An 11,662-nucleotide genomic window follows, 5' to 3' on the forward strand; every position below is an offset into this window, starting at 1 on the left:
TTATGAATGTGATATTGATGTTATTGTTTTGAATGTGATACTGATATTATTGCTTTGGATAATATTGATTACTGTTATTAATTTCATATTGATATTATTATTCATATCGATGTTACTGTTATTAAGGTGATGTTGCTATTATTGCAATTATTGTTATAAATATGATATTTATGTTAGCGTTATGAAGCATATGTTGCGATTACCGGTACGAGTCATGCTCGCCAGCGCCCTCCGCAGTCCAAGCCCGCTGCCGGCGGAGCGCTCGCCAAGGCCGCCCGCCCGCCTTCCCGCCTCGGCTCCTCCCGCGACGCAGCCCGGCCCAAGCGGCAGGGGTCAGCAGCGAGCCCCGCCGCCACCGCCGCCGCCTCCGGGCCCCGCGGAAGGGAAGCCATGGCCGCGGCCGCCAGGCTGTGCCGCCTCCGGGGGAAGCTCTCCGGCCGCCCGGGCGCGCTGGCGCTCTGCAGCGGGGCGCGCCACGCCAGCGGAGGGCGGCGGGAGGCAGAGGCGAAGCCCAGCCGCGCCTGGCAAGCGGGCGGCATCAGGTGAGGCGGCGGCGCGGGGCGCAGGCCCTGGTTGCTCGCCCTGCCCGCGGGGAATCGCTCCTTGGGAAGTGGGTGCGTGCCCATGTAGCTGGCATAGTACACGTGTACGGCTAGAGCAGACGTGCGCGGGGAGTTCCCAGTGCGCAGCTCTCGGCGCAAATTAAAACACGCAGGTCTGACTTTAAAACATGAACGCCACTCCGCTCCGGACATGGATCTCCAAAGGCGCGTGTGGTTGAGCCGCATTCCACCCTTAAATAGCTGCTTGCACTTTGTCCTTGCGCACGCATGGAAAGTAGGGTTGCCAACTCCTGTTTGGGAAAATCCTGGAGATTTGGGAGTGGAATTTCAGAAATGCCAGGTTTGAGGAAGAGAGGGCCCTCAACAAGGTGTAACAACAAGAAGATCTAGACATTGTCGAAGGCTTTCACGGCTGGAGAACGATGGTTGTTGTGGGTTTTCCAGGCTGTATTGCCGTGGTCTTGGCGTTGTAGTTCCTGACGTTTCGCCAGCAGCTGTGGCTGGCATCTTCAGAGGTGTAGCACCAAAAGACAGAGATCTCTCAGTGTCACAGCATGGAGAAGATTACCTGCCAACATCTTCTCCACACTGTGACACTGAGAGATCTCTGTCTTTTGGTGCCACAACCAAGATCTAGACAGTTTTTCCCCACTCAGACCATTGAATAGTGTTATTATTATCTCCACAATACACCAGAGGAACTGGCCTGAGAGGAGTGGCTTACCCAAGGCCATCTGCTGAGCTCATGGCAGTAGTAGGATTTGAACCAGCAGAATGCTGGTTTGCAGCCTAACCATGTATCCACTATGTTGCAGCTGCTCTAATGCCATAGAGTGCACCCATTTTCTCCAGGGGAACTGCTGTCTGTCATCCGGATATCAGTTGTAATTCTGGGAGATGTCCAGGCTTCACCTGGAGGTTGGCTACTCAATGCAAATGTTTGTGCAAGACTGCTAAGAAGGGGTTTTTTTGCATCCTGTAGCATAGAGGTTAAGTGGCTGGGTTGCTAATCAGCACTCTGCTAGTTCAACTCCCAGGACTGCCATGAGCTCAGCAGATGGCCTTGGGGAAGTGGTTGGACTGTGGATCAGGATTCTGCTGGTTTGACTCCCACTACTGCCATGAGCTCAGCAGGTGGCCTTGGCTAAGCCACTCCTCTCAGCCCCAGCTGTATTGTGGGGACAATAATAACACTGACTTTGCTCACAGCTCTTAGGGGGGGCACTAATCTGTCTAAAGGAGCAGTACATAAGTGCATTTATTATTATTGAAAACACAACACATTTCAGATTTCAGTTGAATTCCTGTTGCTTCAGTTTTCATTTGAGCTCTCCTAGACATTTAGTAAAGGGGGGGATAGGAAAATATATTTGCTGGAAACTGTATGCCTACGGCTGAGCATCTGAATAGCCAAAAACACTCCCCCCCCGCCCCCATTATTCATGTGTTGGCTGGTCACAGTGGGCCAACTGCTTAATAACTCAAACTTTATTATATGTCTGCAACAATAAATTCCAAACATGTGTTTGTTCATAGCTGAAAATGGCAAAGAGTCCGTTCATACTTCAAAGACTGACTGATTTATAGTAGCAAGGTGGAACCCACTTCATTCATGTTAAACGAATTCCAGTTTAAGAAAGTTTCTGCTATAATGCGTTTACTGTTCTTTAAGATTCCAAAGGGCTATTTGTTAGTACCAACAACAGAGATTTATAGTAATAGATTTATATATTTAACTCTTTTTACTCTGAATAAATTGTTTTAAGCTACTGTATGCATAACAGTAATGCAAACTCTGTTTTTGGCCTTGTTGATGATGTGACATAGTTGAAAAGATAAGTGGCTTCCTGACACGGTGAAATACAGAATTATATTGCTGAAACACTTGTACGTGGTAAGGTGGCAGCCAGGTAATCAATTAATGGATCAGTTAATGGATCAGTTAATGGATTAATTCACTTGAACACTCTCCCAATCCTACTTGCACCCGGTGGAAAATGCTCTCTTGGATTTTATCATGAATTCTCTCTGGGACATGAAGCTCAAGAGGGGGGTGTCTTATTTTAGAAATGGCAATGCCGCCATCTTGAAATACAGTATGGTTGCCCAAGTGTATTAATCCATCATGCTAGGGAATACCGACAACCTGGTATAATCCCATATCAGGATCTTTCTTGCAGCTGGGCATGAGAGGCATGATAGTTCTGTAGAATCAAAGTTGCAATGCAAGCCACGGAGATTTCTGATCTAACCAACAGTGGCAGCAGGGCTTTTTTTCAGCTGGAACGCGGTGGAACGGAGTTCCGGAACCTCTTGAAAATGGTCACATGGCTGGTGGCCCCGCCCACTGGAGATCAGGGGGCGGGGCCACCAGCCATGTGACCACTTTCGCCGAGGGTGATTTAAACTTCTAAAAACTCCCCCCTTGTTCCAGCTGACCCAAAGTGACGTCATTGGCCCTGGGAGAGTGCGCGCACTTTGCGCGTGCACATGTGGTACCAGGGGCGTCACCTCCTGCCAAGAGTTGCCCCCTGTGCTGGCAGCCCACTGAGTTCTACCACCTCTTTTCCCAGGAAAAAAAAGCCCTGAGTGGCAGGTACCTCCAAGGTGAAAGACGGAATACTCTTACATTGTATCCCATCTGGTGACATGAAACTAATTCATTTTATCCCTCTCTCTTGTTTGCAGGAGCTGCGTATGCCCTTCAGAACCACACCGTTTGATAGACGTTTTGAGCACTGTAGATTTCCAAAGCACCTCTTGTAAACGTTCCTTTTTTTACAGGAACGTCGTCTTGAGCAACCCTCAGCGAAGAAATGCTCTCTCGCTCGCCATGCTGAAGTCTCTCCGCGAGGACCTTCTGCGTGATATCGACAGCCCGGATCTACGAGTCATTATCATTTCAGGTGTGTGTTTGTTCTCCGCCGTCTTTAGGACAAGGTTATGCCCTCTGATGCCATTTAGAAGCGAATTCAGTCTTGTTCTAATTTGTGACTCAGAATCTTCTTGCTTTCTCTTCTCCGTTCGTTTCCCTAAGCCCGTTCCTGAGTTTAGTTCTCACATTCATTTGGCCTGAATAATTTTTTTAAAAAATTCTCCCGGTTTTATAGCTCTTTCCCGTCTACTTTGAACCAAGCTTAAACTTTCCTTCTTTCTCCAGTTACTGTCCCTTCATCTTCAGATTTCTTGCCCTTGTAGTTTGCTTTGGCTCCTACTTCACCCTTCCTAAACATTCCATTTTGCATCTCCTCCGCTCTTCCGGCTTGTGATCTTAAGTTCAACCTTTAGGCTGACTACCCAATTTCACTTTCCACCACTGATGCCATCATCCTCTTCCAATCCTATAGTTCAACCTCACATTTCCTTCTAGATTCAGAAGGAATGAATGGAACTGATCCCTTATTTCTGCCACCACAGGGAGTTCCTTCCAGCAGCCAAACAAATGGGGATACGTCCCAGGGTTTGCATCCAACGAGGAGGGGGAATTGAGTTTTGGAGCAATCCCTTTCACTGTGTGCATTGGCTGTTGGGTAAAGGCAGCTGGCGGCCTCCTTCCTGTGGGCAAAAGAACTGGGGAGGGTCTCCATCTTTCAGTCTTTGTGAATGATAGGAGCCCAGAAATATAGTGTCTTTTTGTCTTCTAATAAACAGTTGGTTTCACATGGCTTGCCCTCAGAGTGCTGTCAAGTCTCTGTAAAGTGAAAGTTCTAAAATTTATGCCATGTTTTCTTTCATCAAATTCATCCAAGGCGAAGGACCTGTTTTTTCCTCAGGACATGACTTAAAGGAATTATCTCCTGAGACAGGCAAGAAATATCACCTGGAAGTCTTCGAGACCTGCGCTGAAGTGAGTTGCTGCATCGGCGCCATTCAGCGCCAAACAGTTTAATTGTCATGAATTAATTGTCATCTGTTGATTTTTTTCTTGTTTCTTGAAAACCCCACCAGGGGTCGCCATAAGTCAACTATGACTTGAGGGCAGGATTGCATCCCCCCCCCCCAAATTTTATTTAGCTTAAATTTGAGAGCTGGCACTGTTTAGAGGATTAAACTAGAACCAGAGAGACCAGGGTGCCAGTCTTCGCTTTGGCATGCTGGTTGTTATCGCTCTGTCTGGTCTACCTAACGGAGTCCTTGCGGGCATAATTTAGAATGGTTTGCAAGGCTCTCTGTTCTAAGCCCCTTTGAGGATTGGTGGGATAAATGAATAATTGGTGCAGTTTTTTTGTACACAGGATGTGTCTGAAGGGTTCAGCAGGGTCAAAGAAACACCATAGAGACAAAGAAATAGCATGTTGGCAAACTTACAGAGCTGGATTCCTGTCTCCATTCATCCATCCAGTCCATAGCTATTAGGTCACTGAAGCCCTGCCATGGGTCTGAGGGCTGTGGCTCAGAGGAAGAGCCTCTGCTTTGCATGCAGAAGATTGCAGGTTCAGTCCCCGGTGTCTCCATTTCAAAGGACCAGACAAGTCCTTTTAAATGGTTGACATCCTGGACAGCCACTGTCTGTATGGCTAAACAACACTGATCTTGATGGACTGATGGTTTGATTCAGCATAAGGCAAATTCATGCATGTTCATGGAATAACATCGTTTGAACATCAATTCCAAAAAACCATCCAGGGCTGATTCCGTACATGTTGGATAATGCACTTTCAATGCACTTTATCAGTCGTTTGAGGTGGATTTTTTTCCCGCACACAAAAAAATCCGTTCCAAATGATCTATAAAGAGGATTGGAAGTGCATTATCCAACGTGTGCGGAATCACTCCATGTTAACAGGTATCACTTTTTGCTCTTTTTGCCAGAGAAGGGTGACTGCTCTCTTCTTATCCCTCCTTCTCTAGCTCATGACCTTGCTTTCAAAGCTGCCGGTGCCTGTAATCGCCAAGGTCAATGGCCTCGCCACTGCCGCTGGCTGCCAGCTGGTGGCAAGCTGTGATATCGCTGTGGCAAGTGAGGAATCCAGGTTTGCCACCCCCGGAGTAAACGTTGGTCTGTTCTGCTCAACGCCAGCTGTGCCTGTGGGGAGATCTCTCCCTAGGAAGGTAGGCTTCATTGAAAAGACGATTGGGCGTCACCCCTTTGGCTCAGTAGCTCCCTTCCCTTATGTCTTCTGACATAAAATTGGCCACGTTTTTACATTTTATTTTTTTATTTATAAAATGCTTGTGTTGCATCTCCAGGAACCTGCCCCAGGCGGCTTGCAAAATAAAAAATAATAAAAGCATAACCTTTAAAGGTATTAATTAAAACCCAGCATTAAAAAATCCAGCCCATGATAAAAATATAGACCATAAAAACAGACCGCTGACATCTTAAAAATACAGAGTTTCCAGACCAAAACACTGTTTAAAAAATCAATCCCATAATGAAAAGCCTGGGAGAACAGAAATATTTTGGCCTGGCACTCAAAATGAAGCAACGTAAGCGCTAGACGAACCTCAAGGGTTCGTAAGTAAGGAGCCACTACCGAAAAAGCCCTGATTCTGTTTGCCATCTATCTCACCTTTGAAGGCAGGAACACAAAGCTGGGCATGTGAGGCAAATCATAGCTAGCAGGCTGGACGATATTTTGCTTGTTGCCAGCAGAACACACTGGTCTGGATATTTGTCAGATCAAGAGGTTTCTTAAGTGCCGGTAAACCACATGGCTTCAGAACTCTGGTTGCTGAGCGTGTGTTAGACTCCAGTAAAGGAGTTACGGTGGTTCGTGTATCTGTTTTTTATTTAAAACTCCAAATCTTCCTCCTCCCAGCTGGTTAAAGTAACTAACAAAGAATGGACAATAAAAATACAATAAAACATGTTAAAACTACAAAACAACTACAGCGAAAAAAAAAAAATTCTCTCTCAAGGCTTTTCAGTCAAGTGCCCTTCAATACAGATAACTTTTGCAGCAGTAAAATCAATAACTCATTTTCCGCCAAGTGCCCTTCAGACCGAGACACTCTGGCACGTTCGGCAGAAGCCAACAGGGAGGGGATGGTCCTGAGCTCTTCGGGGCGGCTGTTCCAGCAGGAGGGGCCATTACGGTGAAAGGCCGTGCCGTAATAGAAACCAGTCACACTTGGCAAACAGATGGAACGGGCAGATGACGCTTGTTGATGAGCAGGAGTCTAAGAGAGCAGGAGGCTTGGGGAGGGGGGTGGAAGAGATTCGTGCCAGTGCAGGGCAACTTCCTTGTCGCCCCACTTTCACTTCAGCCCAAATTGCCCACTGAAGCAGTGTTCTTGGGGAACAACAGACCCTACCGTGGACAGAGTGAGAGGCGACTTGGAGTTCTGCAGCATACAGGTGGAGAGGGAAATTGGTGAAAATCATTCATCTGCAGAAATCCTTCCATCTGTGGAAATGCCGCCCCTAGATCCAAACCTTAATTGTCATTCATTCATTCATTCACTCTATCCAGGGCTTTTTTTCTGGGAAAAGTGGGTTGCCCTCGGAGGGAATCATCATATGGCTGGTAGCCCCGCCCCCTGATCTCCAGACAGAGGAGAGTTTAGATTGCCCTCCATGCTGCAGTGCGGAGGGCAATCTAAACTCCCCTCTGTCTGGAGATCGGGGGGCGGGGCCACCGGCCATGTGACCATTTTCAAGAGGTTCCAGAACGCTGTTCCCCCATGTTCCTGCTGAAAAAAAGCCCTGACTTTATCAGTATCTCACTTTTCTCCCCAATTGGGATCCAAAGCAGCTTCCATTGTATCCTCCATTTTATCCTCACAACAACCTGTGAAGTAGGTTAGGCTGAGGCTGAGAATGTGTGACTGGCCCAAGATCACTCAGCAAGCCTCCATGTCACAATGGGGATTTGAACCTGAGTTTCCCAGATCCTAGCCTGACACTCTAACCACTACCCCACACTGGATCTCTGGAGCTTACTTGGCAACTTTGGCTCAGTCGCCATCTCTTGGTTTGACCTAACAGGGCTGTTGTGCGAGTAAAATGGAGGGAATCATGCACACACCCCAAGCTCCTTTGCATACTCTGTCATACTCAGAATAAAACGAGTCCAGCAGCCCCTTAAAGACCGACAAAAAAATTTCCAGCAGAAGCTGTTGTGAGTCAGAGCTCACTTCATCAGGTAGATGTTCATCCATCACGGATATATTTATGCTTCAGGTTCAAGCGACAGGGAACTTCTAACAGAGAACTTGTAACTTGAAGTATAAAATATATTATCAGTGACAGATGAACGTGTCATCCACCTGATGAAGTGAGCTCTGAGTAAATCCTGTCTGTTTTTAAGGGGCTGTTGGACTTTTATTTTTCTGCTACAGACTTAACGCAGCTATGTGCCTGGAATTATAGTGGCAGGCGCAGCTTCTCTGCTGTCCCACTAGTGGCAGTCCATGAATTTGGGGATGCTCTAGCATTTGGCTTCCCCACGCAGAGCCAGGGAAGGACTCAGTAGTCACAAAGACCCCCCCCCTCCAACTATCTGATTTTAAGGCCATATTAGTGGATATTGCGCTCTCATTTTTATTTTATTTATTATTTACTTCATTTATCCCGTCTTTCTCCCCAATGGGGACACAAAGTGGCTTACATCATCCCCCCCCTTTTCATAAATTGAAATATAAAACAAAATAAATAAAATTTTATCCTCACAACAGCCCTGTGAGGTAGGTTAGGATCTGAGTGTGTGATTGGCCCAAGATCACCCAGCATGTTTCCGTGGCAGAGTGAGGATTTGAACCTGGTTCTCACATATCCTATTCCAGCACTCTTAACTACTACACCATGCTGGCTCTCATGGTACTGAAAGGGATGGAACACTTCCCCTATGAAGAAAGGTTAAAGCGCTTGGGGCTCTTTAGCTTGGAGAAACGACGACTGAGGTGTGACATGATAGAGGTTTACAAGATTATGCAAGGGATAGAGAAGGTAGAGAAAGAAGTATTTTTCTCCCTTTCTCACAATACAAGAACTCGTGGGCACTCAATGAAATTGCTGAGCAGTCGGGTTAGAACAGATAGAAGGAAGTACTTCTTCACCCAAAGAGCGATTAACACATGGAATTCACTGCCTCAGGAGGTGGTGGCAGCTTCAAGCATAGACAGCTTCAAGAGGGGGTTGGATAAACATATGGAGCAGAGGTCCATCAGTGGCTATCAGCCACAAGGTATAGATGGAACTCTCTGTCTAGGGCAGTGATGCTCTGTATTCTTGGGGTTTGGGGGGGCAATCAGTGGGAGGGCTTCTAGTGTCCCTTCCCCACTGGCAGACCTCCAGATGACACCTGGCTTTTTGGCCACTGTATGTCACAAAGTGTTGGACTGGATGGGCCATTGGCCTGATCCAACATGGCTTCTCTTATGTTCTTATGTTCTTCATCAATCGTTCATAACTGAATTGTCTTACCGCTATTGTGATGAAAGCCAGTGTGCTATAGTGGTTATACTGTCTGGCTACTATCTTGGAGTCCAGGTTCAAATCTCTACTATGCCATGGAAGATCACCAAGTGATTTCAGGCCAATCACGCTCTCTCAGCCTGACTTACCTCACGGGATAATTGTTCTGAAGATGAAGTGGAGGACGGGCCAACATTATTATAAACTGATTCACATCCCCAGTGGGGGAAAAAACAGGGTATAAATAAATTGTCCACACAGGAGAATACAAGTTGCGAACAATTGTTATAGCATAATAATAGGCCTATATCTAACAATGTGCAGATTGAGTCTCAATCCCATGGAAACGGGGACACTCTCAATAAGATAATGTCACATCCATCATTGTGTCTGAAGAAGGGAGCTCTGACTTTTGAAAGCTCAAACTCTGAAAATCTTACTGGTCTCTAAGGTGCCGTTGGACTCAAATCCTGCTGTTCTACTGCTGACCAGCACAGCTACCACCTATACTATCCGTCATTATAATAATAACATTCGATTTATACAACGCCCTTTAGGACAACTTAATGCCACACCTAGAGCAGTTTACAAAATGCGTTATTCAGGGCCCATTTTGAGGGGGAACGCACAGGAACGTAGTTCCGGCAGTTCCCCAAAGAGGTCACGTGTCAGGTGGCCCCACCCACCTGACTCTTGGCCATTTGGGCCTGTTTCGGCCTGGATTGGGGCTGAAATCGCCCGGATTGGGCCTCTGATGGGTGGTGGATCTCTCTCCCGCTCCGCAGCAGCCTGATCCTGACCATTTTGGGCCCTTTTTTGGCCATTTTCAGCCCCTTTTTGCCATCTTGGGCCCAATTTCGGCCCTGAATGGCCAGGATTGGGTCCAAAACAGCCAGGATAGGTGATGTCAGGGGGGGCGGTGGCATATGCAAATCAGTTATGCTAATGACACAGTTCCAGTGATGTCAAGGGGAATGGCGTACGCTAATGAGTTGTGCTAATGAGTTATGCTAATGAGTTCCTCCAGCTCTTTTTCTACGAAATGACCCTTGGTGTTGTTATTATCTTCCTGACAATCACTCTTTGAGGTGGGTGAGGCTGAGGGGGCTCTGAGAAGCTGTGACTGCCGCGATAATGGAGGGAGAGATCAATCCTTTCCTGCTGTGGTGTTTTAATAATAACGACAGCAACAGTATTTGATTTATATACTGTACTTCAGGACAACTTAATGCCCACTCAGAGTGGTTTACAAAGCGTGTTATTCTTATCCTCACAACAATCCCCCTGTGAGGTGGGTGGGGCTGAGAGAGCTTCGAGAGAGCTGTGACTAACCCACGGTCACCCAGCTGGCTTCAGGCGGAGGAGTGGGGGATCATTGTGCTTCACAAGGTGGAACTGCAGGATGCGGATCGGAGCCTGCTGGATTTGCTCCGTAGTGTCTAGTTTTGTCCTGAAACTAAAAGGATGGCGTTCTCTCTCGGCACGCTTTCCATCCAGGTGGCCCTGGAGATGCTGTTCACAGGAGAGCCCATAACGGCTCGGGAGGCGCTTCTTCACGGACTCGTCAGCAGGGTGGTACCCGCAGAGAAGCTGGAAGACGAGACGCTGAGAATTGCCCACAAAATATGCGAGAGCAGCCGGTCTGTTTTGGCTCTGGGGAAAGCCGCCTTTTACAAGCAGATGGCTCAAGACGTTGACACGGCCTATAGGACGACTTCAGGGGTCATGGTGGACAATCTTGCCCTGGAGGACGGACGAGAAGGGATCGAAGCCTTCCTCTGTAAACGCAAGCCTGTCTGGTCACAGTCCGGACGCAAAGGATCCCCGTGAGCTTCCTATGGGACAAATCACACTCGAAAGCCACATCCAACAATAAACAGGGTCTAGGGGGTCTCCCAAGCTGGTGCCTTCTGTATGAAATATATAGGACTGTTTGTTGCTGGTTATCCCTTGTTTAGTTAGAAAAACTTGCTTAGAAAGGTGTGTTTGTGTGCGGCTACTCTGCTGTCGAATGCACCTTGATTTGATTATGAGTCAAAGAATAGTTTCATTTAGGAATTTTTGGCAAAAATTCCGGCACCTCCTGAGCACTTTGCAGAAAATATTTTGAAGGCGTGTCCGTGGGCCTCTGAGTCTCTGTTCTTCTCCTAGATCGGTACTGGCTTTGGGAAGGGGACGAAATGAAGCCAGCCTGGTTTTACTGTCAGCGCTTTCTCATTAGGGGCCTTTTTGCTGATCCCCTTACTCACCGTTCTGTTGGGTGGGAGCAAAGGGTCAGAGAGCATGCAGAAAAAGCCGCCCATCTTTGTAGCAACGACGGCTTCCTAAATGCCTGCATTTCCTTTCCTGAAAGACACAGGGAAAAGCGCATAACCAACCTGGCTGCAAATGTATTGTATTTTTAGTAGGATTTGAGTCCAGGGTAGACGCTTTCGAGAATCAAAGCTCAGACATCTGAAGAAGGGAGCTTTGACTCTTAAAAATGTATACTCTGAAAATCTTGTTGTTCTCTAAGGTGCCACTGGACTCAAATCCTGCTGCTCTACCAGAGACCAACACAGCTACCTACCTGAAATGTTAGTATTTCTAAACAGTGTTTTTATTTAGAGCCCAGATACGGCTGCCAGATCCATGTTGGGAAATTGCTGGAGTTTTGGGGGGTGGAGCCTGGGGAGGGCGGGGTTTGGGGAGGGGAGGGACCTCAGTTGTCATATAATCCACCTTCCAAGTCAGCCATTTT

The 11,662-nt window shown here is 47.3% G+C and overlaps 1 protein-coding gene across 1 annotated transcript; it reads left to right on the plus strand.

Moving 5' to 3' along the window:
- Positions 1-334: 334 nt before the first annotated feature.
- ECHDC3 (enoyl-CoA hydratase domain containing 3) lies at positions 335-10,848 on the plus strand. The gene is made up of 5 exons (XM_054987838.1): positions 335-542; positions 3,348-3,469; positions 4,313-4,410; positions 5,415-5,615; positions 10,420-10,848. Exons 1-5 carry the CDS (start codon positions 391-393, stop codon positions 10,750-10,752), a joined length of 906 nt encoding a protein of 301 aa, XP_054843813.1. The 5' UTR covers positions 335-390; the 3' UTR covers positions 10,753-10,848.
- Positions 10,849-11,662: the final 814 nt, after the last annotated feature.

This window comes from Eublepharis macularius, chromosome 9 (genome assembly GCF_028583425.1).
Source record: "Eublepharis macularius isolate TG4126 chromosome 9, MPM_Emac_v1.0, whole genome shotgun sequence".
NCBI lineage: Eukaryota > Metazoa > Chordata > Lepidosauria > Squamata > Eublepharidae > Eublepharis > Eublepharis macularius.

Coding starts and splice junctions, on each gene's coding strand:
- ECHDC3 (XM_054987838.1), top strand. CDS start 391: ATGGCCGCGGCCGCCAGGCTGTGCCGCCTCCGGGGGAAGCTCTCCGGC. Junction 543..3,347: donor TGGCAAGCGGGCGGCATCAG/GTGAGGCGGCGG, acceptor CTTTTTTTACAG/GAACGTCGTCTTGAGCAACC. Junction 3,470..4,312: donor ACGAGTCATTATCATTTCAG/GTGTGTGTTTGT, acceptor AATTCATCCAAG/GCGAAGGACCTGTTTTTTCC.